The sequence below is a fragment of the Corythoichthys intestinalis genome, chromosome 5 (genome assembly GCF_030265065.1).
Source record: "Corythoichthys intestinalis isolate RoL2023-P3 chromosome 5, ASM3026506v1, whole genome shotgun sequence".
NCBI lineage: Eukaryota > Metazoa > Chordata > Actinopteri > Syngnathiformes > Syngnathidae > Corythoichthys > Corythoichthys intestinalis.
Genome location: NC_080399.1, coordinates 45,477,404 through 45,504,501, shown reverse-complemented (window position 1 = coordinate 45,504,501; position 27,098 = coordinate 45,477,404). Strand labels below are relative to the sequence as shown.

Genomic DNA, 27,098 nt, shown 5'->3' with positions numbered 1-27,098 from the left:
GACCCGCTGTCTTCTCCGGTTCTCACGTGTCCGCCAGAGAAGTGCCATTTTCGGCTTCGCATCGTCGCGACGACCGCCCTCACCTATGGTTCTCCCTCTGCCGCTGAGAATGCGCTTTTTTTCGGGCCGTTTGCCTTTGACTTTTAATACAGAGGGAGATGAGGAAAACCACTGTTTACTGTGTCAAAAAATGATTATAGCGGACAGCCGGAAGCCGAATCAAATAAGACGCCACTTAAAGACATTAGACCTCAATCTCATTGATAAGCCGCTTGATTGTTTTTCAGCGAAAACGTGCCGAATACTGCCAACAATCGTCCAGCTTTGTCAGTGTTATATCAGTAAACCAGTGAGCGCTGTTCGCATTTCGGGTGCAAGATAACCCCACACCATTGCAAAGGATGTGATACTGTGAGCAGCGAAAATAAAAACAGTCCTTCCGTCCAAAGACACTCTTTTTTTTTTTTTTTTTTTTTCTATTCAGTTTTGTTTTTTCAGTCAAATATTTTGGCATATTGTCCTCATGAGTTAATGTGTCTAATCAATATGAATTTGTTATTATTTATTGATTTTATTACATTTTATTTTTCAGTATCAAATGGTCAAAAATGTAACAAGTGTATTTTTACAGTTTGGATGTCACTTTTTTTTTTAATTCAGGCAAATTGATGCGCGTTATGTCTTTTCTGTTACAAACAAAACAATGTTAATAAAGTTATACATTATTATAAGTTGATCTATGTTACTTTTTTCTTTAGTAGAAAAAAAGGACACAATGTTAGGCAGAGGCGTACTTATGATAATAATATTATGGACTAATGATACTATTTACAGTGGCGGCAGAGAGTTTGGGGGGGCGCGAAACATTTACGTCTTCCTTGGGGGGGCGTAACAGAAAATAATTGAGAAGCACTGATCTAGTGTTAAAACTGAGAATTTTATAGCCATAGCCTTTTTGTTATACACTACTTATATATAAAATAATTAATCGGGATTTTATTATGGAACGACTTTGATTTTTTTGATGCCGCTGCTCATGGAGACTCATATATAGCCAAGGTAGGTGCCTGTTTTGGTTTTAGGTCGGTAGCAGCTTTGGTTTTGAAAATATTTGTTTTTGAAGTTTTTGAAAACAGGCCCCCTACAAATCGGCCCCATTTCCCGTGTCATGTCAATAGGTTATGAAGTGAGGGAGAGAGACTACACGATTGCCCCGCACCAGCTCATCTGTCGGCTCAGGACAGGTCATCTGTATTTTTTTTTTTAATTGAAAAAAAAATCTGGGATGGACTGAGGGCGCGAAGTAGCGAGGGATCACTGTACGTGTATATATATAAAACTCTTATCTCCCCCTCCCCCCATCTCCCCTAGTAGGGTTGGTGGCTGTTCATCTCAAGCTTGGAGCCTCTATCAGAGGCCTGGGAGCTTGAGGGTCCTGCACAGTATCTTTGCTGTTCCTAGGACTGTGCCCTTCAGGATCGAGATGTCTGATATTTTTCCAGGTATCTGCTGGGGCCACTTCTACAGTGTGGGGGACACGGCCCCCAGTGCTGCTATGACCACGGGCACCACTCTCGCTTTCACCTTCCAGGCTCTCTCCAGCTCTTCCTTGAGCCCTTGGTATTTTTCTAGTTTCTTGTGTTCCTTTTTCCTGATATTGCCATCGTTGGAGATGGCTTCACCGATCAGAACGACTGTTCTCGTACAAAATTCATTAAAATATATCTTTTTGGGGGAGGGGCTACTTTGCGGTTTTTCACTTATTGCAACGGGTTCTGGTCCCCATTAACCGCGAAAAACGAGCGATCACTGTATATCAAAATGACTGCACAACCTGGATAAATTTGTCACCTATGAAGATTTTATTTGACTATTGACCAAAACGCGCGATCCCTGGCGGGCCGTGACGGAATAATGGGCTGTGACGAGCTTCCTTTTTTTTTTTTTTTTTTTTAAATTCAAACAATACACACACACACACCACAGCACAGTGGATACAAAACTGTGCAAGACAAACACCAAAGCATACATGGTAACAGTGATGTGCGGTAAGGTTCATGGTTGGTGAGGCACTGACTCCTTTAGTGTCAGATTTCCAAATATATAAACCAAAAAGGGTAGCTTTTTCAATTGGCTACTGGTTATTTCATATCTCATCAGCATTCTTCACAAAACACGCACACACGGTACATATTATCGATACGTAAAAGTAAGAAAATAACATGCATTTGCTCTACACCCTCAATGTGTTGGCCGTCGCAATTCTATAATTCATGCAACATAAATGAGAGTAAAGAGTGGTGTACAAAACCACAACATTCAATTCTGACCTTTAGTGAAATATTCAGTTGTTTTTAAAACTTTTAATTCTGATACTTTATTCAATTTATTACAGATTGCTAAACAAAAAGTGTGAAAAGAAAAACAAAGGATATTTTATTTTGGTCCAAAATTTAGTTTTTAAATATTCTATTGTATTTTTCTTAGTCTAAGCTCTTTTTAAAAATTTTTTTTTTTTTTATAAGATTAAAATGAAAACTTTGTGGTCTTGCGCCTGTCCTTCACCACAAAAACCGCCGTTACTTTGGAAGGGCATAGGTTTGGTCTCAACATTCGTAGGGACGATATAACAGCATAACCTGCATGTAGGTACACTTTTTGCTGGGGACGGGACATTAATAAGACCAAACAGATTGGATGAAGGGGGCAAAGGGCCACATTTCTCATGTATATGAATCTAATTAATTAATAGGCAAAAATGATCAATGCAAAATAAATCCTTATCTACTGATAATAACTTTTACGTGCATTGGTTCAGATGATACACTGTTCGATTCAAACCTTTGTTTTCAAAAAATACTAAAGAAACATTTTGAAAACTTCCTGAATAAATGTCTGGTTTTTATTAGCAAACATAAACATAATGAAAATAATTCACTTAATAATGGTAGGGTCAATTCTATCCTTACAACACATGGAACTATTGAAAGATCTACATTCTCTATATAACTGAACATTATATCATGCAAAAAAGGTAATTTTGCTTAAAAGTTGGTGGGGACAATTTTAGCATCCTGAAAAGTTGGTAGTGTTATGTCCCTACCGTCCCTATGCAAACCTACGCCCTTTTTGTAAAAGTCCTCCTTATTTTCCTTTACTTTAAAAAATCTCTCCGCCTCAATGGAGAGGATTGCTTCAATTAGATCGTTCTGTGTTCTATTTGACAAGCCAGAAAACACAGTGGATGTGTCCAAATGTCTAGCTAACCTTTCATCTTTCTCAGCAAAACCATGTAATCGTTCTACATATATGCCACGTTTAGAAGAGCTTACACGCTCATCGTTACCACGAAATGTTAACTCCTGTTTAGCTAGGATGCAGGTTGCATTAATGAGGTATTTCAAACTCTTTCGGTTTTCCTTTACCATGTCATTGTGGATGCGACCGTTGAGCTTCCGCTGTTCGTCAAAGCCAAATCGATCCTTGAGCTTCCAAAAGGTTTTAAAGCAATCAGGCTTTAAATGTGAGTGGTCGAGCTCTCATGTTTGCTAAGGCTTCGTGGTAGTTTTTTTTAATGTCACAATATCTCGTGTTAGTCCAGACATTGGCACAAGTTGAGAAGAAAAGGCAGGGAAAGCAGCAAAGGCGATTTTTCGAAGGACAGCCACATAGCCAGTCTTTTCGGGTGTACCAGTCCGTTTGAAAAGCGCGAGTTATCTTCTGTCGCGTAGTTTGAAGCAAACCTTTTAGCTCCGGTGTTGTTAATCGCGTCCACTTTTGACGGAAAGTCCAGTTTCACGTAAGCCCCCTTTCAGTGCGGCAGAGTACTATCTGCCGCAACCTGTGCCTTTTCACTGCGGTTTTATTTCCCATCAGCAAAACTAAATATGTCGCTAACAAACATTAAACTTTAAGGGTTAAAGACATTAGCCAGACTGTGGAAAATCAGGTCAAATAAATGTATCTGGAAACATTATAATGGCGACATGCAGATGTACGGCAACCAGCACTCTCCAATTCCATGTATCAACCCAGTTTGTTATGGATTGCGCAATTATCACACTTTGTTCGATGACAATCGCATGCCCAGTTTTTTTCACCAAAAAATGCACAAAATCTCACAAAATGTGGTTGTCACAGGACAGAAGTAAAAAAGATGTATAAGTGTCTCTGGTTCAGATTTACAGAAAGAGCACTTATCGTCAATGTCCAAGAATTTGGCAATCACGTTATTGCAGGGATAGATATTGTGGAGTATTTTGAATTGCAGTTCTCTTATTTTGTTTGAAATGCAAAATTGAAAGGGGCACAACCAAGCTTTTCACCAGTTAACCACATCAAAAAGTGAATTCCAAAACAATTTTCCTCTAGGATACATTTTTTCATAACTATGAAGAACATTTCTAATATAGTTGTTCTTACATTTTTTATCAACACCATCAACTCCCGCAGTTGTGAAAGACGGCATTTGAAGCTTATTTTTCTGATATGTAACAGAGTTGTATTCTTGAAACTTTAGGCGAAAATATTTCTCTTTCATAAAGTTTTTTTTTAAAAAGTATAAACACTACCCTTATTATCAAACATATCTGGAATATAGATTATACCCCTGTCTATCCAACCTTTATGTAAAGTCTTTTAGACAGAATAGAGGTAATCTGTGACGAGTTTCCCGAAACTATTTTCAGTTGACGATGACGTCACGCACTGCTTTGATGAAATGCATGGGACCAACAAGAACAAAAATCAGATGTTAATTTTTTTTTTTTTTGAATAATATATTCATTGCATGCATAGAAAAATCACACTATTCCAAACGTTATGGTAACTTAGGCGCAATTTTTGTGAACGCTTTAACTATCGATCTTTAGTAGTGACGTAACATCAGGCTGGTCAGGAAGTGTGTAGTGAGACGCGGGAGAATTTCCTACGAAGACTTTTGCTGCGCAATGTAGATCAACCATCGATCTTCCTATCCGTAGCAGTCCTCCTCGGCACCGAATATTCCGGAAGGTTTCCCAATCCGCCTGCCAGGTGAGTTCAAAGTTACCGATCTGTGCAGGAAAGGGAAAGCAGGAAATGTTTAGCGACTAGTTACTACTCTCCTGCTAGCATAATAGTTAGTTGTTAGCAGCTACTTGTTAGCACGTAAGTGTACCGTGATAAATAGCATTTCCAGTGCTATGATGTTAACAACTGTAAGCACCTAATTTAGCAGTTGTTATTGACAACTGTAAGCACCTAATTCAGCATTTGTTGTTAATGCTCTAAATTAGCAGCATGTTTTACAAACATTAAACACCAAGCAGCTTTTGAACAGATCGAGTCGTGGTATAAATATGGAATCACTTATTTCTATGGGGAAAAACCTGTTTAGGTTCTGAGACATGGAATTCATCAATCTGGCCTGCTCCAACTTCCTTTGATTCCTAGATATTAAAACTAGTGATGGCCAAATGAAGCCTTATGAAGCAATGAAGCTTTGCAGCCAATTGGTTTGCACATGTAGCAAAGCTTCATTGTGCTTCATTTACTCTATGGCGCCATCAAGTGGTCTACAAGCCCAAGAGGTCAACATTGTTAAGAATTCAATGGTTATTTGATTATGAGAAAGATATGAATGTGCTTATGTTAGTAATTTAGTATGTGAACAAAATAACAAAACAAAAATAACAAAACAAGTACTAAGGATAATTTGTTATTCATTTTTGTTGAGAAATAATAGCTTTCCCACAGTGGCTGGCTTTAAACGGTTTCTTTTTTTTGGACAATATTTCACCAGCTTTAGAAAATATTCTTCTTTCACAAGGCACAGATGAAGCTGGGGTGCTGATAAATGTGAGTGTCAGTTTTTATAAATTTGGGTAGGTATTCTTTTGTGCCTCCCAGTACACTAATGGATTGTTCATTCTGTTGATGTTTGGTTCAGATAGGTACACACACTCACATTTATATTAATGTAGTTCTTCTCCCTTACCTTATTGAAAGCAATCAAATGAAAATGTTCCCATACAGGGGAGGATCGCTTTTTTTGGTGTGCAATTTCCATCGCAAGCAAAGGACAAGGCTCGAAAAAAGATTGCACTGGTTGCACTGTTGCGCACAGATCATGTAACAAGTACAGGAGCCCGAAATGCACAAAATGTGAGATGACAGGCGATCGCCATTGCGTTTTGCAACCAATTTATACCGTAGTCTGTGTTTGCAATGCGCGCCGAACGTCGGATCACTTCCGAAGCGCACATCAGCTTCAGCCAGCCGGCGAGGCTTCTCACGTCATCATTTCCGGGTTCTGCCGAAATGACGCGCGCCTCGCTACAAGCCTCGTGGAAACACCCCTCCCATTACTCGACACAAGCTTCGGAACCTCGGCCCATTTCGTCCCATCACTAATTAAAACCATTCCAGACTTTAATATCGACAGGGGTTTCACACTTTTTGTGCACTAGTATTGTGCACATTTCACTAGCACCAGACATACAGTGAGGAGCAGTATTTGCACCCCTTGTGATTTTGCAAGTTCACCCAATTAGAAAATAGGTAGAGGTCTGAAATTTCAATCATAGGTGCATTTCCACATGTTGAGACATAATCTAAAAATAATCCAGAACTCACATCATATGATTTTCAATCATTTATTTGTAATTTACTGGGGTTCATAAGTATTTGCACCCCTTAGAATCAGCAATAATTATGACACTCAGAGTTGTCAGTCTACTGAAAACAAAAAAGTCCACCTTTCCCCAATGAGTAACCACCCACCCACCACCTGTTTGAGCTCTTTATTGTCACCTGTGCACTCCACAGTCAGTCATTATCAACTGCTACCATGGGCAAGACCAGAGAGTTTTTGAAAAACACCAGAGGAAAAAATTGTTGAGCTGTGCTGGAAAAGGCTATAGGACAATTGGAAAGCAGCTTGATTAGAATGAATCAACAGTTGCAGCAATTGTTAGAAAATGGAAAAAGCTAAACACGACTGATAATCTACCTCGGACGCGGGCGCCATGTAAAATCTCTCGGCGTGGGGCATCACTCTTGATGAGAAGAGTGAGGGCTCAGCCTAGAACTACACGGCAGGAGCTGGTCAATGACTTGAAGAGAGCTGGATGCACAATTTCAAAAGCTACTGTCAGTAGAACACAACGGTGGAATGGTTTAAAATCATGCATTGCTCAGAAGGTTCCCCTGTTGAAGCCAGTACTTGTGAAGGCCCATCTGAAGTGTGCCATCTGAATGATATACGGGGGTCATGGAAGAAAGTCTTATGAAACCAAAGTAGAACTTTTTGGTGCAAACTTTACTCGTCGTGTGTGGAGGAAAAAGAAGGATAAGTACAATTCCAAGAACACCATCCCTACTGTGAAGTATGGGGGTGGAAACCTCATGCTTTAGGGCTGGTTTTCGGCCAAGGGGACAGGACAACTGTACTGTATAAAGCAGAGGATAAATGGTGAAGTGTATTGTCCGATTTTGAGCCACAACTCACTTTCTTCAGTCAGAGGCTTGAAGATGAGTCGTGGCTGGATCTTCCAGCATGACAATGATTCAAAGCACACAGCCAGCCTGACCAAGGAGTGGCTGCGTAAAAAGCTTATCAAGGTTCTGGAGTGGCCTAGCCGGTTTCCAGACCTCAATCCAATAGAAAATCTTTGGATGGGACTGAAACTTCGTGTTTCTCAACGACAGACCGAAACCTGACCTATCTAGAGAAGATTTGTGTGGAGGGATGGGCCAAAATCCGTCTTTCCTTATGTGAAAACCTGGTGAAGAACTACAGAAAGTAGGGGTTTGACAAAATATCCAAATGGTGATATATCCTGATGCTCTGTATCCCAAAAGGTTATCGATATGCTCCTGTCATGAATCGAGATATCGTTTAATAAAGGTGTCAATGTTTCATTAAAAAAAATTTAAAAAACCCATCAAGTTGCTACTAAAACATTCCACCATAATAGTGTCTCAGTTAACTCTAAGGCTGCTCAACGCCCAATCCATTTAGACTGGAAAAGTTCGTTCATTCAAAACCAGAGCATTCACAGTCATTCGGTCCGATTTTCGGGGCATTTACAGGTCACTTGCTGTTCATTTTTCACTTGCTGTTCATTTTAGAGCATTTACAGGTCATTTCCTGTTGAGTTTGAGTCACTGCCTATTCATTTGGGTGATTACCAGGTCACTTCCTGTTCTGTAACTAGAAATAATCAGGAAGTGACCCATAAAATACCCCCAAATCAACAGGAAGTTACTGAAAATCAACAGGTACATGACCTTAAAGAGCATATGACACCAGAAAAAAAGTCTTAAATGGCATTATTATGTGAATTAGAATCATATTTTGAGACGATTCGACTATATACAACAATTTAGCAAAGCGCAGATGACGAGAAATTAGTCTTTTAATCTGCCGGTTAGCCACGCCTTCCATTATAGGGCTTTAGCGTCCCCAACAGGTGGATGACGTCAGCGGTAGACTGGGCTCATCGGTTTTACTATTCAGCCCATTGAGGGGGAATTGTTCAGAACGAGGAAAACGCGACGAAGAGAGCCGCAAAATGTCATTGTTTCAGTCTCTCTACTCCCAATATTTTTACAGGATATTCTTTTTATCCAAGTATTTTTTCCCCAATAGCTATATAAATGGCTTGAGAAGGACCAGTCAGCCCGTCGAGGGGGAACTATTCACAATGAGGAAAACGAGACGAAGAGAGCGGCAAAATGTCATTGTTTCTGTCTCTTTACTTCAATATTTTTACAGGATATTCTTTTTACCCAAGTACTTTCCCCAATTGCTAAATAAATGGCATGGTCATGACAAATAACAATCTTGTGCTAAATGGAATATAAAATAATAAACATCCATTTATTCAAGACGACATGGCAAAATGACTCCATAATGGTCAAAACTGTCGACTTCACCTTTACTGTCACACCTCCCGAACGATATTTTATGACACCTAAATCGGACATATGTAATTTCCCTTCCCCGGCTTCGGAGAATGTAAGCAGACCAGAAGGAGTGACAGCTAGCCGACATGCTAACCCGAACCGAGGGGTGTTTCAAAGTCTTCGAAGTGGAAAATCATACATAACTAGCCTGGATTATTTGACATGACGACCCGGTTGTCGAGTTTCTTTGCGGATCGTCAAACCGCCCGGCGGAGAGCAATTTACAGTTCGTTCCCTGGAGGAGGGTGGCTGGAGTTGTTGTGCAGCTAACGTGCTAACAGCTAACTGCTAATAAGCATGAGGATAGCTTTTTACATGCCTATCAATGATCAAACGTAAGTAGTCCTTTATTTAAAGGAATTTTATAGTGTTTACTTTGTAATCACTATATTCGTATTTGACATAATACAAAACAAGATGTTTACTCACTTCCTTGTAAGTCCAATGGTCCCACAGTAAATATCCACGGTGAATGGGAACCTTTTGAAACTCCAAAAAGGCGCATACGCCTCTCCCGCATACAGAATGATTTTTCTGCAGCCGTTTGGCTGGCGTGATGCAAAAAATAAAAGTATTAATCCGCAAAATCAGCTGAATCCTTCGTCCTCATCCACAACAGTACACTGTATAGTGAAGAGAACGTATTCTACCGTACACGTCACAGCGCCCTCCTCCTCAATGCAAGACCGAAGCTCGAAGTCACTCATTTTGATGGCGCGGGATTCAAAAAACTAAATAAATATAGCGATCGCTCCCACACACATCCAAGCGGTCCATATCATTCAGGGGCATAAAATACCGCGTGTATTATGAAATAAACATGCTTTTTCGTGTCACAGGCACTTTAAATGGCCCAAAATTACCTCAGTGCCTGGCATTGGCTGCCACTGATGGCTATAGACGTTCAATCCTTTTGAAGTGGGAGGGATGGCAGCGAATGAACAAATGTTCAATCACTGCCACCCTCCCAGTTCAAATGGATTGGACGTCTACTAGTAATAAACTCATTCCAATTCACAGCAGAAACTTGTTTTTCTGTTTATTTGTTCTTTGTAGAATATCCTAGAATGATTTCCTGACCAATGTATTGGTAATCGTTGTATTGCCATATCGTCAGATTATCGTTACCGTGAGCTTTGTATCGCAAATTGTATCGTATCGTGAGGTACCAAGAGGTTCCCACTCCTAAAAGAAAGTGTCTGACCTCTGTAATTGCAAACATAGCCTTTTGCACTAAATATTAGCACTGATTTTCTCAGGGGTACAAATACTTATGAACCCCAGTGAATTACAAAAAAAAATCTTGAAAAATAGTACAGTGTGAGTTTCGGATTTGTTTTTTGGATTATGTCTCTACAAATGGAAATGCTATGAAATGGTTGAAATTTCAGACCTCTACTTATTTTCTAAGTAGGTGAACTTGCAAAATCACAAGGGGTGCAAATACTTCTGCTCCTCAATGTACATTAAAAATCCAGCATCATTTCCTGCCCGATGCAGATTGATCATTCTTAACTGCAGTCCCGTCACCACTCACCAGACGTTAGTCTTAAGGGGGTTTGTCAATAATTATTACCCTACAAGCAGCCCAGCGTTGCCGGGCATACTACTTGTACTAGGTTGTTTGTTGTTGGTGTCAGAATTGTTAAGTCGACACATAAGAAACCTCGAAATCAGGGTTTACCCATGATTTTTGGCTTCCAATTCAGTGGTTCCACACTTGCCACCTTGGGCAGCAAGTTGTTTAATGTTGCTCCCCTGAACTGGACCACCTTCCATGGTGATCCGACAGGCAACTCTTTCTGTCTACGCATATCTGTTTTTGATTATTCTGTATCCTTCAGAGGCTTGCCAATTTTGTTGCTCTAAAATAATGTGCATTTTTAACCCATTTATTAACCTTACTGAAACATATAGGCTCACAATAGGGTAGTCTTCAAATAAAGTTTTAACAAGCGAACAAAAATCAAATGCAATTCAGTGCACTAGCTTAGAACTGTGACAAGTTTGTTCATATCGAACACAACAAACTTGTCACTGTAAGAGGTTAAAATGCAGTTAAAATATGTATACTTTAAAGGGCGTACGACAGGAGAAAAAAAGTCTTCAATAGGATTATTATGTGAATTATATTTTGAGACGATCCGACTATGTACAACAATTTAGCAAAGCGCAGATGACGAGAAATTAGTCTTTTACTCTGCCGGTTAGCCACGCCTACCATTATAGGGCTCTAGCGTCCCCAACAGGTGGATGACGTCAGCAGAGTCACGATTTCATCTGATTTAGTATGCAGCCCATTGAGGGGGAATTTTTCAGAATGAGGAAAGCGTGACGAAGAGAGCCACAAAATGTCATTGTTTCAGTCTCTCTACTCCAGTATTTTTACAGGATATTCTTTTTATCCAAGTATTTTTCCCCAATAGCTAAATAAATGGCATGGTCATGACAAATAACAGTCTTGTGCTAAATGGAATATGAAATAATAAAAATGCATTTATTCAAGACGACAAAATTACTCCATAATGGTCAAAACTGTCGACTTCACCTTTACTGTCGCACTTCCCGAACGATATATTATGCCACCTAAATCGGGTTTATGTCATTTCCCTTCCCTGGCTTCGCAGAATGTAATCAAACCAAGAGGTGTGACAGCTAGCCGACATGCTAACCTGAACCGAGTGATGTTTCAAAGTCTTCGAAGCAGAAAATCACACATAACTAGTCCAGATCATTTCACATCACGACTGGGTTGTCGATAGTCTTCGCCGATCGGCAAACCTCGGGCGGAGAGCAATTTACAGCTCATTCCCCTGCTACTACCGACTTGAGAGCTCGCTGGGGAAGCAGCTGGACAATGACCGCCGAACAAACCGGCCGACGTCGGAGCACCGTGTAGCTGCCAAATGGTAAACACGAATATGGCAAAATAGTGCTTTACTACACGGCGAAGTCGTAAACAGCGAGATACTCAGTGGAGGAGGGTGGCTGCAGTTCTTGTGCAGCCAGTGTGCAGCTAATGTGTATAAGGAGAGCTTTTTACATGCCTATCCATTATCAAACGTAAGTAGTCCTTTATTTAAAGAAAGTTTGTAGTGTTAACTTTGTAATCGCTGTATTTGCGGCTATTTTTAACACAAAGTTGCAATTTCTGATCGGTTGGAAAATTTGACAGAACACTGGGCACATGAAGAGTATAGTGCTCTCCCGGCGGGGGGATGTGCGACAAGCCGACGGTCGTCGGCCGAGGGGACAAGGAGCATGTCAGCCACAAAATGCAAGCCACCTACATATTAAAATGATCCTAGTATTTGACATAATACAAAAGACGATGTTTACTTACTTCCTCTTAAGTCCAATGGTCCCACAGTTGTAGGGCTTGTTTTGGCAAATATCCACTGGTAAATGGGAACCTTTTGAAACCCTAAAAAGGCGCACACGCCTCTCCCTCATACAGCAAGATTTACCAGCAGCCGTTTGACTGGCGTGATGCGAAAAATAAACGTATTAATCCGCAAAATCAGCTGAATCCTTATAGTCCTTCTCATACAACAGTACGGCTGTATAGTGAAGAGGTCTCCTTCCTCCGTACATGTCACAGCGCCCTCTTTCTCAACTCGAGACTGTTGCCGGAAGTCACTCATTTTCATGGCGCGGGATTCAAAAAACTAAATAAATATAGCGATCGCTTCCACACACATCCAAGCGGTCCATTTCATTCAGGAGCATAAAATACCGCGTGTATTATGAAATAAACATGCTTTTTCGTGTCACAGGCGCTTTTGTAGCACTGTTTTAAGCGGGTGGAGGAACAAAGCCCTGATCGTCCGACAGGCTTATAAAGCACTGGAGGAAACCCTGAATGAGGATTCTTAGAAATTAAATGTGTGAGGGGGTGGGGGGAGAAAATTTTTTCCAATTCTGGAATGACCTACATACATCTGGGTTATTGTATATTTCACTAAGTGTTATGCAGCTGACATAATTAATATGTTCATCAGATGGATGCCATGGAGGTAGACCCTGTCCAACAGAGTGCGCCCATCCCTGCTGCCGACCCCCCCATCATCCTCTCTGACTCAGGCAGCAGCACTGAAGTCGACGAGGATGACGAAAATGGCAGCGGCGAGGGCGGAGCGCAGGTGGCATCCCTGCCCATATTTGTTGTTACGTAAGTACAGGAGAGGGAAAAAGTTAGAGAGGGGTTTAGAGCAGATATACTGTATGTCCAGGCAGTGCAATGTTTAGTCTCATACTCTTAACTATCTACTATGTTTGTAATGTGAAAATATTCACAGGCAAACTTTATACCTGAATGATTGATTCTTTGTTCATAGGGAAAATGCAAACAGCGAAAATGGACATCCCGGTGTGCAGGTAACATGAAAACTTTGTTTATCTGGCTCAAATTGAAGCAGTGGTTATAGAATTCTGAGAAAATCTTATCCTAAAGTTTTTCCCCCCAATACTAAGAGTCGTGGTCTGTGCTTTCAGCCAACCCCCACGCCAGCACATCAAAGCGAGGACAGTGAGGGCGAGGGTGACACGTGTAGCATCTGCCTAGAGGCCTGGACGTCGGCAGGTGACCATTGGGTCGCAGCGCTTCGCTGCGGACATCTTTTCGGATTCATCTGCATCAAGAGATGGCTGGCCTCTCAGCGCTCTGCTGCCAAATGTCCGCAGGTCAGTCAACTCTCTAAATGACAGAGAGGTGTCCTAACAACTAGCACGAACATAGCATAAACGAATGGCACCACTTCAAGACCATTTTGCAGTAAATGAGGGGCTTAGAGTGAGGTCATCACTTGAAATTAATATCTCAAGCCCCCCAATTTACTGCAAAATGGGCCCGACTTTGTTTGTGTTATGATCGTGCTAGTTGTTGGGACACCCCTCTGTAATTGATCGATTCGGTACGCTCCATTAGCCACGGGAGGTAAGCTAAGGAAAAGCTACGAGTGACATCACCACTCGAAATTAATATCTCAATGCAGCACAAACCAGCACAAACGATTGACACAATTCTTAATTGAAATGGGGGGTTAGCTGACCTCAGATTTACCTATAAAAGAATTGTGAATATCTTTAAAATGAAAGCAGCACAAACAAAACCTTTAAAGCACAAACGATTGACATCATTTTTAATATTAATTTTTTTTTTTGCCGTCGTCCTGTGGGATTTTGCTGTTGTGCTGCATGTTTTTGCTGTTCTGCTGTGGGTCTTTGCATTCATCTTGCGAGCCTTTTGCATTCGTGCTGCGAGCCATTTGCTGTCAAGTTGTGGCAATTGGGGTTGTGCTTTTGCCAATTTGCAATTGCGCTTTAGGAATAGCGTACCGCACGAATGCTATTTTCTTTGCCGTGCTACTTCTGTCTGACAATGAATGACCTGAAAAAATTAAAATGGTATCTGACTCCCACTGTTACATTTTTTGTTGTGAAAAACAACTTTAGTAAGGGGGAAGTGTAAATAAATTATAGAATTAAGATTTGTTATTAATGTGAAAATTAAGTGTTCGTTGATTGTCAACGAGTAGCATTAAAGATCGCTACTCAAAAATAGCAATGTAAATTGCCCAAAAGAACGGTCAGAGACGTAAGACAACCAGAGGATATAATATATAAGAAAGACAGGGCATATGGTGGTAAAGGATAGATTGTTGAAACAAGAGAAAGTGATTGTCAATTGCGTAAAAAAAGGTGTCGATAAAAAAGCTAAGGCTAAGCTTAGATCGGCTGGTTTCGTTTTTCCGTCTTTTTCAGCCCCCAACACTCAAGCCATCTCTTTAACTGAACATTTCTATATTCTTCCACATCTTTACCAGGGAATTTGGCACCAGGGACATCATTTTTGGACAGAATTGGTAGGTTTAGCTCTGTAAACATCTCCTTCGTACACTATTTTCATTCATTTACTATTGGGGACAAACGGAAGTGTGTCCCCCCCCTTAGCAACAGTTGCAAACATCATAAATATTAATGAGCGGAAGTGACATGTTGCTTGCGGTACAGCATTGGGGATTGTGTTGTGGCAGTTTGCTTTCGTGCTTTTTTTTTCTTTTGCAAAGCGTTTGGACTTTGCATTTCGCCGACACCTCTTGGCCACCATAACAGAGGCAAGGGAGCCCTTGGTTTGCAAATATTCAAGATGCTAATTGCGGCTATCCAGAGTGAAACCCCCCCCCTTCACACCTAGGCAGCTACTCCATGGGAGTGTATAGGGGAGTTGTGTGCTGGATTGCTTGTTTGTGTGGTCTATTGTTTCAGGGTCCGTTTACATGGTGAGTCTCCGAGAATACGAAAAATGTCAATTTTGCATTTATTTGGGCCCGTCTCCATTCGAACAATGTCACAATTCTGCATGAAACGATGTAGTATTCATGCCAGGCCCTAGGGGGCAGTGCAGATTTAACAGGCAACAGCAAATGATGCACTTTGACCCCACCAAAGTTCCTCAGCCCGGAAAATAATATGCCCGCACAGTCGCACACTCGAAGCAATGGCATTTTTCTTTTGTTCAAAAAGGCACAAAAATGGAAGCATTCAACATATTTAATTTAAAAATATTATTAAAACGGTAAATTAAAGCCGACATTCCGCCATATTTGCTGTTTTTAATGTTTAGTAGCACCTAGGGCTGCAGCTATCGAATATTTTAGTAATTGAGTAATCGACTAAAAATTCTATCGATTAATCAATTAATCGGATAAAACATTTTTTTAGGTAAAGAGCAATTAGAAATATACATAAGAAAAAAAGACATTTAATCCAATATTGAACCATTTTCAGTCAATCAGTGTCTTTTTTTTCGATGTCCATTGTTGAAAACAGCCAACAATTGCATCTCAGATGTGAGTAGAAAAAAAAAATCTCTGCTGTCACTCAAAAAACTTCTAGATCTTATAAAAAACAACAACATATTTCTTATCTAAAAATGTAATTACGCTTGATAACACACATCACATTAAAAGCTTTGTGTTTTTCCCACGTGTTTCAATTTAATTTCCATTTGTGTCAAGCTATTTTAAAGTTCTAGTTAAGTTTTAGGTTAGTCTAAACTGTAAGTACTGATAGGATTTTGAGTTTTTGCAGTGTTCAAAATAAATGCATGATACCTGCTGTATTGGAGCACATTAGGGACCAGTGCTACTTGGTGTTTTATTCAGCAATGACTACTGAGCTAAAACTCACAGTTAGCTTTATTATGTTTTAATTTTACACCCTCATCAGTCTACAGCGCTGTGTTTTTACAGATTAGATAAAGCCTGTATGTAAGACACGTTAGCCACGCATCGACAGTGGTCAAAAATCAATAGAAACCTAGCCCTCCGAAGGGCTAACGTTACGTGAGCGAGTGACAGTAACGTTATATTTATTAGCGATGAGAAGTCTACTGCTTAAAGATGGCGGCTGTTTACTAACGCTGCCCAGACGCGGCCGAGTCTGTCATTTCGCATCTAGTCCTAAATGCATGCGATATCTATGAGACGCATCGGACACTACCTGCTATTAGATTTTTACAGTTTGTTAAATGTATATAAAGTATACATTTAACATATTGTACATAAATACTGTATTTGGTATTTGATATTTGGATCGGATCAACTGCCGATATGTGCCTCGGTATCGGATCGGCCGACACGGAAAAATTCGGATACTGATCCAGTTTTATTTACATTCCTGTTCTGGTTTTCCAGCGCATCGATTTACATAATCCATTCCAGTTTTTGCTTTGGTTTCCCCCAAATCCGGTCTGCATTTTACAGCACACCATCAGTACACTAGCATTACCGTCTCCAAATTTACCTCCGTGTACCTCCTACATTATGACTGCAATGTAAATTTAAAGTTTCTGAGTAAAAATGTCAGCTGTCACCTGAGCATCTTGAAATGCTTTGTGAAAAAAAATCTCCCAATCATGCTGGGACTGCATCCAGGGCAAACAGCTGAAGGGAGTGTGTAGAATGGTAAATGGTAGGGGTGTAACGGTACACAAAAATCTCGGTTCGGTACGTACCTCGGTTTTTAGGTCACGGTTCGGTTCATTTTCGGTACAGTAAGAAAACAAAATGCAAAATATAAATGTGCTAGCTGTTTATTACACACCTTTGTGCTTTCAACAATAGGAACATTAGCCTATACAAAGCTAGAATTCGGCTCAAAAAGCAGTGGGTATTTAAAGATAATCCAACAACAATTTGCCTTTCACACCCCGCATATTGGTTAGCTTTCATTCTGAAAGAAAGAAGAAAAAAGAAGTCCTGTAGTAAAGAGAAAAGCAATCCCAATGACAAAGATTTTAACATGTATTTTACAAATTAAATGCCTCAATGAATCTTTTTTTTTCTTATGAACGGTTTTCAAAAGCTTTATTGGTGGATTTTCTCAAGCTAAAGCGCCACACAGAAATTAATTTAACTGTGTAAGCAGGATCTGTGTATAATTCTTATAATTTAATTACAGGTGTTTTAGCTCATTTCAATGTATTTTATTTATATGTGCTATTATTTATTTTATTATGTGTTTATATTTTACAAATGTGATGTACAGTGCCTTGCAAAAGTATTCGGCCCCCTTGAATCTTGCAACCTTTCGCCACATTTCAGGCTTCAAACATAAAGATATGAAATTTAATTTTTTTGTCAAGAATCAACAACAAGTGCCCTGCGATTGGCTGGCAACCAGTTCAGGGTGTCCCCTGCCTACTGCCCCGAGTTAGCTGGGATAGGCTCCAGCACCTCCGCGACCCTCGTGAGGAAAAGCGGCATGGAAAATGAATGAATGAATGAATGAATCAACAACAAGTGGGACACAATCGTGAAGTGGAACAACATTTATTGGATAATTTAAACTTTTTTAACAAATAAAAAACTGAAAAGTGGGGCGTGCAATATTATTCGGCCCCTTTACTTTCAGTGCAGCAAACTCACTCCAGAAGTTCAGTGAGGATCTCTGAATGATCCAATGTTGTCCTAAATGACCGATGATGATAAATGGAATCCACCTGTGTGTAATCAAGTCTCTGTATAAATGCACCTGCTCTGTGATAGTCTCAGGGTTCTGTTTAAAGTGCAGAGAGCATTATGAAAACCAAGGAACACACCAGGCAGGTCCGAGATACTGTTGTGGAGAAGTTTAAAGCCGAATTTGGATACAAAAAGATTTCCCAAGCTTTAAACATCTCAAGGAGCACTGTGCAAGCCATCATATTGAAATGGAAGGAGCATCAGACCACTGCAAATCTACCAAGACCCGGCCGTCCTTCCAAACTTTCTTCTCAAACAAGGAGAAAACTGATCAGAGATGCAGCCAAGAGGCCCATGATCACTCTGGATGAACTGCAGAGATCTACAGCTGAGGTGGGAGAGTCTGTCCGTAGGACAACAATCAGTCGTACAGTGCACAAATCTGGCCTTAATGGAAGAGTGGCAAGAAGAAAGCCATTTCTCAAAGATATCCATAAAAAGTCTCGTTTAAAGTTTGCCACAAGCCACCTGGGAGACACACCAAACATGTGGAAGAAGGTGCTCTGGTCAGATGAAACCAAAATGGAACTTTTTGGCCACAATGCAAAACGATATGTTTGGCGTAAAAGCAACACAGCTCATCACCCTGAACACACCATCCCCACTGTCAAACATGGTGGTGGCAGCATCATGGTTTGGGCCTGCTTTTCTTCAGCAGGGACAGGGAAGATGGTTAAAATTGACGGGAAGATGGATGCAGCCAAATACAGGAACATTCTGGAAGAAAACCTGTTGGTATCTGCACAAGACCTGAGACTGGGACGGAGATTTATCTTCCAACAGGACAATGACCCAAAACATAAAGCCAAATCTACAATGGAATGGTTCAAAAATAAACGTATCCAGGTGTTAGAATGGCCAAGTCAAAGTCCAGACCTGAATCCAATCGAGAATCTGTGGAAAGAGCCGAAGACTGCTGTTCACAAACACTCTCCATCCAACCTCACTGAGCTCGAGCTGTTTTGCAAGGAAGAATGGGCAAGAATGTCAGTCTCTCGATGTGCAAAACTGATAGAAACATACCCCAAGCGACTTGCAGCTGTAATTGGAGCAAAAGGTGGCGCAACAAAGTATTCACGCAAGGGGGCCGAATAATATTGCACGCCCCACTTTTCAGTTTTTTATTTGTTAAAAAAGTTTAAATTATCCAATAAATGTTGTTCCACTTCACGATTGTGTCCCACTTGTTGTTGATTCTTGACAAAAAATTAAAATTTTATATCTTTATGTTTGAAGCCTGAAATGTGGTGAAAGGTTACAAGGTTCAAGGGGGCCGAATACTTTTGCAAGGCACTGTAGTATTCATTTATATTGTATATTTTATGTTGTATAACTTTAGTTCCTATGTGAATATTAGTTCCTACTTGTTTTGTTGTGGTAGGAGGGCTTTGTATTGAATACGGGGCCGTGTTGGTTATTATTATAGCAGAGAAGACAGTAGTAAATCAACAAAGACAAGTCAACTGTTCCCCGATCTACCACTCAAGAGATCTGATGGACTCAAAAAGTGGGTTACGATTGCATATTAGTTTGAAAATCGACTGGATCCACCGTATTTTTACACGAGTGACTTCTGGTCTGCCCGATCCTAGCTACCGGTAGTAGTATTGACGCAGGACGGTCGCGTCTCGCGTCAAATAATAAACTCTGCCGTTCTTTTCGCGTGTGTCGTGTTGAGCCGCTTCTGGGACGTGTCTAACACGCGGCCGCACTGCGACTGGTGTGCATTGGCTGATTGACTTGGCCCGCGTTTCACTGCGTTCTTGCGGCGGCCACGTTGTCGCGCCGTTGCCGTTTGTGGTTTGTACTGTCCTACCATGTTGGTCCTCATTATAGTAGAGAAGACGGAGTAAATATAATCTACACCAGGGGTCCCCAAACTTTTTCCTGTGAGGGCCACATAACTTTTCCCTTCTCTGATGAGGGGCCGGGGTCAGTTTGTAACAGAAAAAGTGTGACGATTGCAGGAGTGCCTAAATGTAAAAATTTATTGTTTTTCAGAAAGCCACAATCAAATAACCCTTTCTGGATCCTTCACAGAACAAAAGTAAATAAATAAAAGTAATAATATAATATAATATAATTAGAGCTGAAACGAGTACTCGAGCAACTCGAGTAACTCGAGTTTAAAAACTGATCCGAGTAATTTTATTCACCTCGAGTAATCGTTTATTTTGACAGCTCTAAGCATCACGTTTTGCTAGGACTACTTTTAATGCGGGACAACGCGCTGTCACGTGCGGAGAGGAAGAAGGGAAAAAAAAAAAAACTTACCGCAGCCGACAGCCGCCACAAACGACGCCGACGTTGCTAAATACTAGCCCGCACAATGCTACATTGGTAACAGGCAGCGTCTGGCGCGTCTCATTGAGATCACATGTATGTTGAACTAGATGAGCATTGACAGACTCGGCCGCGTCTGGGCAGCGTTTGTAAACAGCCGCCATCTTAAAGCAGTACAGCGCTAAGCGCTAATAAAGAGCGCTAATAAAGAGCGCTAATAAAGAGCGCTAATAAAGAGCGCTAATAAAGAGCGCTAATAAAGAGCGCTAATAAAGAGCGCTAAGCGCTAATAAATAAGATTAACGTTACTGTCGCTACTAGCTCACGGAACGTTAGCCCTGCGGAGGGCTAGGTTTCAATTATTTATGACCACTGTCGATGCGTGGCTAACGTGTCTTACATACAGGCTTTAACATAACATAGCATTGTGGAGTGATGAGGGTGTAAAATAAAAACGTAATCATGCTAACTATCAATTTTAGCTCAGTAGTCATTGCTGGATAAAACACCAAGTAGCACTGGTCCCTAATGTGCTCCAATACAGCCTGTATCATACATTTATTTTGAACACTGCAAAAACTCAAAATCCTATCAGGACTTACAGTTTAGACTAACTTAAAACTTAACTAGAACTTAAAAATGGCTTGACACAATGAGAAATTCAATTGAAACACGTGGGGAAAAAATCCTAACTTTTAAGTGATGTGTGTTATCAAGCGTAACGGCATTTTTAGGTAAGATATATATATATATATTAGAGCTGAAACGAGTACTCGAGCAACTCGAGTAACTCGAGTTTAAAAACTGATCCGAGTAATTTTATTCACCTCGAGTAATCGTTTATTTTGACAGCTCTAAGCATCACGTTTTGCTAGGACTACTTTTAATGCGGGACAACGCGCTGTCACGTGCGGAGAGGAAGAAGGGAAAAAAAAAAAAACTTACCGCAGCCGACAGCCGCCACAAACGACGCCGACGTTGCTAAATACTAGCCCGCACAATGCTACATTGGTAACAGGCAGCGTCTGGCGCGTCTCATTGAGATCACATGTATGTTGAACTAGATGAGCATTGACAGACTCGGCCGCGTCTGGGCAGCGTTTGTAAACAGCCGCCATCTTAAAGCAGTACAGCGCTAAGCGCTAATAAAGAGCGCTAATAAAGAGCGCTAATAAAGAGCGCTAATAAAGAGCGCTAATAAAGAGCGCTAATAAAGAGCGCTAATAAAGAGCGCTAATAAAGAGCGCTAAGCGCTAATAAATAAGATTAACGTTACTGTCGCTACTAGCTCACGGAACGTTAGCCCTGCGGAGGGCTAGGTTTCAATTATTTATGACCACTGTCGATGCGTGGCTAACGTGTCTTACATACAGGCTTTAACATAACATAGCATTGTGGAGTGATGAGGGTGTAAAATAAAAACGTAATCATGCTAACTATCAATTTTAGCTCAGTAGTCATTGCTGGATAAAACACCAAGTAGCACTGGTCCCTAATGTGCTCCAATACAGCCTGTATCATACATTTATTTTGAACACTGCAAAAACTCAAAATCCTATCAGGACTTACAGTTTAGACTAACTTAAAACTTAACTAGAACTTAAAAATGGCTTGACACAATGAGAAATTCAATTGAAACACGTGGGGAAAAAATCCTAACTTTTAAGTGATGTGTGTTATCAAGCGTAACGGCATTTTTAGGTAAGATATATATATATATATATTAATAAGATCTAAAAGTTTTTTGAGTGAAAGCAGTGAATTAGTCTTTTTTTTTTTTTTTATTCTAGTTACACCTGAGATGCAATTGTTGGCTGTTTTCAACAATATACAACGAAAATAAAGACATTGATTGACTGAAAATGGTTCAAGATTAGATGAAATGTCTTGTTTTCTCATGTATATGTATAATTGCTCTTCACCTAAAAATATATTTGTTTTATCCGATTACTCGATTAATCGATAGAATTTTCAGTCGATTACTCGATTACTAAAATATTCGATAGCTGCAGCCCTAATATATATATTAATAAGATCTAAAAGTTTTTTGAGTGAAAGCAGTGAATTAGTCTTTTTTTTTTTTTTATTCTAGTTACACCTGAGATGCAATTGTTGGCTGTTTTCAACAATATACAACGAAAATAAAGACATTGATTGACTGAAAATGGTTCAAGATTAGATGAAATGTCTTGTTTTCTCATGTATATGTATAATTGCTCTTCACCTAAAAATATATTTGTTTTATCCGATTACTCGATTAATCGATAGAATTTTCAGTCGATTACTCGATTACTAAAATATTCGATAGCTGCAGCCCTAAATATAATATAATATAATATAATATAATATAATATAATATTAACGCTATTAATTAAAAAGATAATAACCAAATAACCCTCTCTGGGTTCTTCACAGAAAAAAGCCAAGAAATAAATAACACTATTGGGGGGAGAAAAAAAAAAAAATCAAAATGCTCTCTGGTATTGTTCAGGGGGCCGGACCAAATGTGGAGGCGGGCCGTAGTTTGAGGACCCCTGATCTACACAAAGAAACTGTAACCCGATCGACTCACGCACTCGAAAAGTAAGGGTTACATCACGTCAGAAACTCGTTCGGTACGCCACCGTTCCGAACCGAGCACCACGTACCGAAATGGTTCAATACAAATGCATGTACTGTTACACCCTTAGTAAATTGTAAATGGTGTTATACTTGATGGAGATGGAGCAAGAAAGTGTAGAGAAGATTGGGGAGTAGAAGCCATTTTTGGTTTAAAATAGTATTATTTGCACTGTTTTTTTTTTTTTTAAGCTTTGGCACAGTACAGTTTTTCAAGAGCAGAGAACTGATGCTGAGTTAATAGTTTATTTTCCACTGAGGTTGTTTGTGTGTTTTGCTTTTTTTTAAGACAGTTTACAATATTATTTGCACGTTTTACTGACTGAATATGCCATTTCTGTTTGTTATTTATAATATTTTGTATTTATCACTGAATAAACAGGTCAGTTTCTTGTTACCAACCATTGTGTGTTATTCAAACTCACCTAATTCAGCTGGCTAGTTGTTATCAAGAGTACTAAAACCCTTTTCAACATGAGTCTGACAACTAAGTAGGGAGACGAAATAATTTTAAACTTTAATACATGCTCAGATAGGCCGGTATCGGCCAGGCTCGGTATCTGATCGGAAGTGCAAAACAATATCGGTATCTGATCGGAAGTGCAAAAGCCTGGATTGGGCCATCCCTAGTATATATCCGTCTTGTATCTTATCTTTCCATTCCAACAATAATTTACAGAAAAATATGGCATATTTTAGAGATGATTTCAATTGCAATTAATTGCGATTAATTAATTTTCAAACTGTGATTAACTCGATTAAAAATTTTAATCGTTTGACAGCCCTACCCAATATGAATCGCAAATTCGCAATATATTGCAAACCCCTAAAAAGTCGCAATGTCAGTTTTTTCCAATATCGTTCAGCCCTAATGAACGTTATAACGATATTACATTATTTAGGAAAAAAAAATTATTTCGTAAAGCTGCATGTGCAAGTTTTACACTTGAATTTGTTTGTCCCTGCTCCTTGCTTTGGCTTCGAAAGCCTTTAGGCATACTTTGGAGCAAACTGTTATTTACTTTCTAATTTGTTACTGAAACTATCGTTTTAAGTAAGTATTGTTACGGCCTTACTATAAGATGTTAGTGCCATATAGTGGCAGGGAACACAATTCAACTCACGTCACAGCAGTTGACAAATGTTGAACAATTCCTTGAGGCTTTAAAATGTGTACTTCAGGAGCAACAGTACATTGATAAAAATGTTAACCATCCCAGGACTGTACTGTTGTAAAATACATGTCCCATTTCTAAAGTGGTGTCCACATTGTGGCGACCTGTTGTCAATCTGTTATTCCTGTTGTGGGATCATCACTTGATCTCTGTCACTTGCAGTGCAACAAGAAGGCAAAGCGCTCTGACATCGTGCGGCTATACGCCCCCAAGCTGAGAGTCATGGACAACAGTGAGCAAGAGAACCTGAAGAGGTGAAATACCTTTTCCATTGCTTCTCTTGTTGATCTCTGTGTACTTAGTTAACGTGAGTATGTGCGCGGAGGTCTTTGGAGGTGGAGCAGTCAATGAGGAGGAAGGCCGAGCTGGAATCGGCTCAGTACAAACTCAAACTTCAGGTGATCACTAACAAGTACAGTCAAGCGCAACAGGAGCTGCAGGTATCTACCCCGTTTCCAAAGTAAACGCAGAGTCTTCTACAGACAACTGACGGTGGTTCTATTTTTGTCCGGCAGGCAATCAGAGCTCAAGCAGGCGGCAGCTCAGCCACTGCCGCATCCTCCTCCTTGTCTCCGCAACGGTCCTGTCCAAATTCTGACCTGATGGCGCCGTACAACTTCATTGACGCAATACTGGTGTCCAATTTTGGAGGCTGCCGAGTTTTAAGCCATTGTGAATCGCTCAACTGTCTGGTGGCCTCGCAGCCTTCTCCTCACCCTACGTTCATGCCTGGTGAGACCTCGCTGTTCCGTTAATGATTATCATCGCTTCCTGTTTCTTCATCTCATGCTTCTCTCATGCCTTGTGAGACCATGCTGATTTCTCTTTCCTCTCATTGCCTGTCCTTCTTCACCTTGTGCCATACTCCTGCCTTTTGAGAACTACTGTTTCCTGCTGTTGTTTTGTTCCTTCTCTTCTCCACCTTCTACTAGGCAAGCGCCGGTTACCGGTTTCACGGTTTCAAAACCACCAAAATTTTCCGTCATACCTTAGTACGGTATTCGCTATTTTTCATGTGCCAAAAATGCAGCTAGAAGTGGCTTGGCGTGGCAGCGCTCACCCCTTCCCCTGTTTGTTGCCGTGTGTCAGTGACGCTATTCCAGCGAACCCAAAAACAAACACTCCAAACACAAGGCGTACTTTTCTTCAATTATTTGAGCTCTCAAATCGTGGTAAGTGAAATATACAAAATGAGTACATTTAAAACGTACGATTGTATTTTCCACTTGTGAGTAGGTTCAACAGGTTAGCACCATAAAAAAGTTCGCCAAAAACTAAACACACATTTTCCTTTCAATTTCAGTATACAAACTAACTAAAAACTTGACAACAACGAATGTTAGCCTAGGCTTAACTGGAAGAGCAACTTCGTCGAGGTTTTAAGTTTCACGGCCACTGAGTGAAAAACAAGCTTGAATGAAGGCGGGAAAAAAAGGATAGCGTCAAAGATCGCTAATTTAGAAAGATGATCTTGCCTGAAGCACAAATCCACGTTCGCTGGACGATGAAAGGTTTCACGCCCAATGTTTTATTTTTTATTTTTTAGATGAAACCTTTCCACAACAATATTTACATTTTAACTAACTTATACATTTTTAACTTATTAACTTATGAATTCTTCATTCTTTTTAACACAAAGGCATGACATCATGTAGAGTAGAGTTGGCACAGTGGCTGAAAATGGCAAAACTTCACAAAAAAAAGCCATGCAGTATATAGTTTTTTAATTTTGTTTTGAAGTGTTTTTACTTTTTTATAGCAATTATTTTGTTCTTGCTCTAATCTTGAGCAATTTGAGCTGTGGCTGTGGGTATAGTCTATACCGTATTTTTCGGACTAGAAGTCATAGTTTCATAGTTTGGCTGGGGGTGCGACTTATACTCGGGAGCGACTTATGTGTGAAATTATTAACACATTATCATATCATTTCACAAGTTATTTTGGTGTTTTGGAGTGACACTGATGGTTTGATAAACTTGTTAGCATGTTCTTTATGCTATAGTTATCGGAATAACTCTTAATAGCTATGGCCACATTCGCGTTCTGTCTTTGGCAGTGTGTGTTCCATTGTATTATTGACTTTTTTATATTGAAATGCATGCTTTTAGTTTGTGGCGCTTTCACGCCCAAGCGGGGCCGCACTTGTTTACGCGAAGAGGAGCGCTCACACGGCAGAAAAAGGCGGACAGCTACGCAGCGTCTGAGCGAGTGGGCGAGAGGGAGAGAGAAAGAGAGAGAGAGAGACAGAGAGAGAGAGAAACACGGCTGCAAACATACGTTCATTTTTTATGCTTGTAAAATATCTCTACAAAGGCAGCGCCTGTGTGTATCATCTTTTCTGTTGTGTTTTTTCCATCCGTGATCGGACACTTAGAGCAAGTTGTGTGGTTGTTTGAACGATGTGCTAATGCTAGCAAACGCATGGTAACCGTTTATGTCATTGCTGTAATAGCAGCTAATTATCATTTATTTACGTTTATGCGAACCTGTTTGGTATCGAGGACGAAATGGATTTGTATTGTTTCTATTTTTGGTTTCACTCTTCAAATGATGGTGTCATAACGACGGCCAAAATAAAAGTCAGCAAATTATACGGACGTCCAGCATTGTCATTTGGGAGTTTAGCTCGCTGTATAGCCAGGACCGAGCCGTAGCATCTGGTGGGGACAGTACATTCGCATTTCCTTGTTCATGCATCATGTAACATTATTATTAGAGGTGTGCATCGGTACTGCCCTCACGATTCGATTCGATTACGATTCGGAGGGCCACAATTCGATTCGATTCAGAGGGTCACGATTCGATTCGGTTCGATTCGGCAATGCATCGCGATGCCTTAAAGCCTGGGATGCATTAAAATTCTAAAGCAAAGCATATTTTTCGTGAATCATGAGGCAACACAAGCGGTCAGACATTAAACAACTTTTTATTGGCTCTTGTGTCACTCCTGGTTGAAGTCAAATGAAAATACTTTTAGATATATATTTTAAAAAAAAACAAAAAAACAAAAAAAACAGATCACAGCATTTGGTGCTTTGAATGAGAC

The 27,098-nt window shown here is 40.2% G+C and overlaps 1 protein-coding gene across 1 annotated transcript in view; it reads left to right on the top strand.

Annotated features, from left to right (window-relative positions):
• Positions 1–4,883: 4,883 nt before the first annotated feature.
• The window catches only part of rfwd3 (ring finger and WD repeat domain 3), a 32,482-nt gene continuing 10,267 nt past the window's right edge, over positions 4,884–27,098 (top strand). Inside the window, exons 1-7 of the mRNA XM_057836327.1 lie at positions 4,884–5,034; positions 12,951–13,120; positions 13,287–13,326; positions 13,444–13,632; positions 24,215–24,306; positions 24,378–24,492; positions 24,568–24,784. Of these exons, the coding sequence (XP_057692310.1) occupies positions 12,951–13,120; positions 13,287–13,326; positions 13,444–13,632; positions 24,215–24,306; positions 24,378–24,492; positions 24,568–24,784 (823 nt within the window). The 5' untranslated portion in view covers positions 4,884–5,034. The remainder of the gene's footprint in view (positions 5,035–12,950; positions 13,121–13,286; positions 13,327–13,443; positions 13,633–24,214; positions 24,307–24,377; positions 24,493–24,567; positions 24,785–27,098) is intronic.